Raw genomic sequence first — 5,227 nt, forward strand, 5'->3', positions numbered from 1 at the left:
CAAACGTCATGCCATCAACCTAAATAAAGAGGTAATGTATAAAAGTCACATTCCAACAATTCCTGCCTGAACAGTGACTCCTACTGGTATATGAGGGGTGTTGCACACATCGAGCATCCTGAAACCCACCTGAAACCCACAAGCTACAGCGGCTCTAAAACACGATGAGCGATTGGCAGACAAACGGTAGATCCACATTCGGTGAGCCTTAACATTATTAAACCTAATGATAACTTAAACTCAACTACACACACACACACACACACACACACACACACACACACACACACACACACACACACACACACACACACACACACGGAGGCCTTCATGGATCAGCGAGGGACTCGGGGCTCCAGTTGCAGTGCAGGCAGAACACCTAACACATTCCCCCGAGCGTGACCACACATCAGTATTAGGAGGTTGTTGGGTCAGCCAGGGATCTTATATGTTGTTTTTAGCCCTCCGGCCCAGCCCCTGGCCCTCCTCCGGCCCAGCTCCGGCCCAGCTCTGGCCCTCCTCCAGCCCTTCTCCGGCTCAGCTCCGGCCCAGCCCCTGGCCCTCCTCCGGCCCAGCCCCTGGCCTTCCTCCGGCCCAGCCCCTGGCCTTCCTCCGGCCCAGCTCCGGCCCTCCTCCGGCCCAGCCCCTGGCCCTCCTCCGGCCCAGCCCCTGGCCCTCCTCCGGCCCAGCCCCTGGCCCTCCTCCGGCCCAGCCCCTGGCCCTCCTCCGGCCCAGCCCCTGGCCCTCCTCCGGCCCAGCCCCTGGCCTTCCTCCGGCCCAGCTCCGGCCCTCCTCCGGCCCAGCCCCTGGCCCTCCTCCGGCCCAGCTCCGGCCCTCCTCCGGCCCAGCCCCTGGCCCAGCTCCGGCCCAGCACCTGGCCCTACTCCGGCCTAGCTCCTGGCTCTAATCCGGCCCAGCCCATGGCCCAGCTCCGGTCCTCCTCCGGCCCAGCTCTGGCCCTCCTCCGGCCCAGCCCCTGGCCCTCCTCCGGCCTAGCTCCTGGCCCTACTCCGGCCTAGCTCCTGGCCCTACCCCGGCCCAGCCCCTGGCCCTCCTCTGGCCCTCCTCCAGCCCAGCCCCTGGCCCAGCTCCGGCCCAGCATCTGGCCCTACTCCGTCCTAGCTCCTGGCTCTACTCCGGCCCAGCCCATGGCCCAGCTCCGGTCCTCCTCCGGCCCAGCTCTGGCCCTCCTCCGGCCCAGCCCCTGACCCTCCTCCGGCCTAGCTCCTGGCCCTACTCCGGCCTAGCTCCTGGCCCTACCCCGGCCCAGCCCCTGGCCCTCCTCTGGCCCTCCTCCAGCCCTACCCCGGCCCAGCTCCGGCCCAGCCCCTGGCCGTCCTCCAGCCCAGCCCCTGGCCCTCCTCCAGCCCAGCTCCGGCCCTCCTCCGGCCCAGCCCCTGGCCCTCCTCCGGCCCAGCCCCTGGCCCTCCTCCGGCCCAGCCCATGGCCCTCCTCCGGCCCAGCCCCTGGCCCTCCTCCGGCCCAGCCCCTGGCCCTCCTCCGGCCCAGCCCCTGGCCCTCCTCCGGCCCAGCTCCGGCCCTCCTCCGGCCCAGCCCCTGGCCCTCCTCCGGCCCAGCTCCGGCCCTCCTCCTGCCCAGCCCCTGGCCCAGCTCCGGCCCAGCACCTGGCCCTACTCCGGCCTAGCTCTAATCCGGCCCAGCCCATGGCCCAGCTCCGGTCCTCCTCCGGCCCAGCTCTGGCCCTCCTCCGGCCCAGCCCCTGGCCCTCCTCCGGCCAGCTCCTGGCCCTACTCCGGCCTAGCTCCTGGCCCTACCCGGCCCAGCCCTGGCCCTCCTCTGGCCCTCCTCCAGCCCAGCCCCTGGCCCAGCTCCGGCCCAGCATCTGGCCCTACTCCGTCCTAGCTCCTGGCTCTACTCCGGCCCAGCCCATGGCCCAGCTCCGGTCCTCCTCCGGCCCAGCTCTGGCCCTCCTCCGGCCCAGCCCCTGGCCCTCCTCCGGTCTAGCTCCTGGCCCTACTCCGGCCTAGCTCCTGGCCCTACCCCGGCCCAGCCCCTGGCCCTCCTCTGGCCCTCCTCCAGCCCTACCCCGGCCCAGCTCCGGCCCAGCCCCTGGCCCTCCTCCAGCCCAGCCCCTGGCCCTCCTCCAGCCCAGCTCCGGCCCTCCTCCGGCCCAGCCCATGGCCCTCCTCCGGCCCAGCCCCTGGCCCTCCTCCGGCCCAGCCCATGGCCCTCCTCCGGCCCAGCCCCTGGCCCTCCTCCGGCCCAGCCCCTGGCCCTCCTCCGGTCCAGCCCCTGGCCCTCCTCCGGCCCAGCCCCTGGCCCTCCTCCGGCCCAGCCCCTGGCCTTCCTCCGGCCCATCCCCTGGCCTTCCTCCGGCCCAGCTCCGGCCCTCCTCCGGCCCAGCCCCTGGCCCTCCTCCGGCCCAGACCCTGGCCCAGCTCCGGCCCAGACCCTGGGCCTACTCCGGCCTAGCTCCTGGCTCTACTCCGGCCCAGCCCATGGCCCTGCTCCGGCCCAGCTCCGGTCCTCCTTCGGCCCAGCCCCTGGCCCTCCTCCGGCCCAGCCCCTGGCCCTCCTCCGGCCCAGCCCCTGGCCCTACTCCGGCCCAGCCCCTGGCCCTACTCCCCGGCCCAGCTCCGGCCCTCCTCCGGCCCAGCCCCTGGCCCTCCTCCGGCCCAGCCCCCGGCCCTCCTCCGGCCCAGCCCCTGGCCCTCCTCTGGCCCAGCCTCTGGCCCTACTCCGGCCCAGCCCCTGGCCCTACTCCGGCCCAGCCCCTGGCCCTCCTCCGGCTGAGCCCCTGGCCCTACACCGGCCCAGCCCCTGGCCCTCCTCCGGCCCAGCCCCTGGCCCTCCTCCGGCCCAGCCCCTGGCCCTCCTCCGGCCCAGCCCCTGGCCCTACTCCGGCCCAGCTCCTGGCCCTACTCCGGCCCAGCTCCTGGCCCTACTCCGGCCTAGCTCCTGGCCCTACCCCGGCCCAGCCCCTGGCCCTCCTCTGGCCCAGCCCCTGGGCCTACTCCGGCCTAGCTCCTGGCTCTACTCCGGCCCAGCCCATGGCCCTACTCCGGCCCAGCTCCGGTCCTCCTTCGGCCCAGCCCCTGGCCCTCCTCCGGCCCAGCCCCTGGCCCTCCTTCAGCCCAGCCCCTGGCCCTACTCCGGCCCAGCTCCGGCCCTCCTCCGGCCCAGCCCCTGGCCCTCCTCCGGCCCAGCCCCCGGCCCTCCTCCGGCCCAGCCCCTGGCCCTCCTCTGGCCCAGCCTCTGGCCCTACTCCGGCCCAGCCCCTGGCCCTCCTCCGGCCCAGCCCCTGGCCCTCCTCCGGCCCAGCCCCTGGCCCTACTCCGGCCCAGCCCCTGGCCCTACTCCGGCCTAGCTCCTGGCCCTACTCCGGCCTTGCTCCTGGCCCTACCCCGGCCCAGCCCCTGGCCCTCCTCTGGCCCATTCCCTGGCCCTACTCCGGCCTAGCTCCTGGCCCTACTCCGGCCCAGCCCCTTGCCCTCCTCTGGCCAGCCCCTGGCCCTCCTCTGGCCCAGCCCTTGGCCCTACTCCGGCCTAGCTCCTGGCCCTCCTCTGGCCCAGCCCCTGGCCCTACTCTGGCCCAGCTCCGGCCCAGCTACGGCCCAGCTACGGCCCAGCTCCGGCCCAGCTACGGCCCAGCTACTGCCCAGTGGTACATCGAGTGGTACATGTATATGGTGGTTGTGGGGAGACCTCAAACCCCGAGGCTCAGCATGGCTCCTCCCGGCCCAGCCCCTGGCCCTCCTCCGGCCCAGCCCCTGGCCCTCCTCCGGCCCAGCCCCTGGCCCTCCTCTGGCCCAGCCCCTGGCCCTACTCCGGCCCAGCCCCTGGCCCTACTCCGGCCTAGCTCCTGGCTCTACCCCAGCCCAGCCCCTGGCCCTCCTCTGGCCCAGCCCCTGGCCCTACTCTGGCCTAGCTCCTGGCCCTACCCCGGCCCAGCCCCTGGCCCTCCTCTGGCCCAGCCCCTGGCCCTACTCCGGCCTAGCTCCTGGCCCTACTCCGGCTGAGCCCCTGGCCCTATACCGGCCCAGCCCCTGGCCCTCCTCCGGCCCAGCCCCTGGCCCTCCTCCGGCCCAGCCCCTGGCCCTACTCCGGCCCAGCCCCTGGCCCTACTCCGGCCTAGCTCCTGGCCCTACTCCGGCCCAGCCCCTGGCCCTCCTCCGGCCCAGCCCCTGGCCCTACTCCGGCCCAGCCCCTGGCCCTACTCCGGCCCAGCCCCTGGCCCTACTCCGGCCTAGCTCCTGGCCCTACTCCGGCCCAGCCCCTGGCCCTACTCTGGCCTAGCTCCTGGCCCTACCCCGGCCTAGCTCCTGGCCCTACCCCGGCCCAGCCCCTGGCCCTACCCCGGCCCAGCCCCTGGCCCTCCTCTGGCCCAGCCCCTGGCCCTCCTCTGGCCCAGCCCCTGGCCCTACTCCGGCCTAGCTCCTGGCCCTACTCCGGCCTAGCTCCTGGCCCTATACCGGCCCAGCCCCTGGCCCTCCTCCGGCCCAGCCCCTGGCCCTCCTCCGGCCCAGCCCCTGGCCCTCCTCCGGCCCAGCCCCTGGCCCTCCTCCGGCCCAGCCCCTGGCCCTCCTCCGGCCCAGCCCCTGGCCCTACTCCGGCCTAGCTCCTGGCCCTACTCCGGCCTAGCTCCGGCCCTACCCCGGCCCAGCCCCTGGCCCTCCTCTGGCCCAGCCCCTGGCCCTACTCTGGCCCAGCTGCGGCCTAGCTCCTGGCCCTACTCCGGCCCAGCCCCTGGCCCTACTCTGGCCTAGCTCCTGGCCCTACCCCGGCCTAGCTCCTGGCCCTACCCCGGCCCAGCCCCTGGCCCTACCCCGGCCCAGCCCCTGGCCCTCCTCTGGCCCAGCCCCTGGCCCTCCTCTGGCCCAGCCCCTGGCCCTACTCCGGCCTAGCTCCTGGCCCTACTCCGGCTGAGCCCCTGGCCCTATACCGGCCCAGCCCCTGGCCCTCCTCCGGCCCAGCCCCTGGCCCTCCTCCGGCCCAGCCCCTGGCCCTCCTCCGGCCCAGCCCCTGGCCCTACTCCGGCCTAGCTCCTGGCCCTACTCCGGCCTAGCTCCGGCCCTACCCCGGCCCAGCCCCTGGCCCTCATCTGGCCCAGCCCCTGGCCCTACTCTGGCCCAGCTCCGGCCCAGCTCTGGCCCAGCTACGGCCCAGCTCCGGCCCAGCTCCGGCCCAGCTACGGCCCAGTGGTACATCGAGTGGTACATGTGGTGGTTGTGGGGAGACCTCAAACCCCGAGGCTCAGCATGGCTCC

General features: G+C 74.0%; 1 protein-coding gene across 1 annotated transcript; it reads left to right on the forward strand.

Moving 5' to 3' along the window:
• The first annotated feature begins 1,664 nt into the window (after positions 1-1,664).
• On the forward strand, positions 1,665-5,026 carry LOC118380480 (basic proline-rich protein-like). Its single transcript, XM_052479967.1, has 4 exons — positions 1,665-1,959; positions 2,041-3,941; positions 4,097-4,573; positions 4,751-5,026. Exons 1-4 carry the CDS (start codon positions 1,665-1,667, stop codon positions 5,024-5,026), a joined length of 2,949 nt encoding a protein of 982 aa, XP_052335927.1.
• Positions 5,027-5,227: the final 201 nt, after the last annotated feature.

Source organism: Oncorhynchus keta, chromosome 25 (assembly GCF_023373465.1).
Source record: "Oncorhynchus keta strain PuntledgeMale-10-30-2019 chromosome 25, Oket_V2, whole genome shotgun sequence".
Lineage (NCBI taxonomy): Eukaryota > Metazoa > Chordata > Actinopteri > Salmoniformes > Salmonidae > Oncorhynchus > Oncorhynchus keta.

Coding starts and splice junctions, on each gene's coding strand:
- LOC118380480 (XM_052479967.1), top strand. CDS start 1,665: ATGGCCCAGCTCCGGTCCTCCTCCGGCCCAGCTCTGGCCCTCCTCCGG. Junction 1,960..2,040: donor CAGCCCCTGGCCCTCCTCCG/GTCTAGCTCCTG, acceptor GCCCTCCTCCAG/CCCTACCCCGGCCCAGCTCC. Junction 3,942..4,096: donor CTCCTCTGGCCCAGCCCCTG/GCCCTACTCCGG, acceptor ACTCCGGCCTAG/CTCCTGGCCCTACTCCGGCC.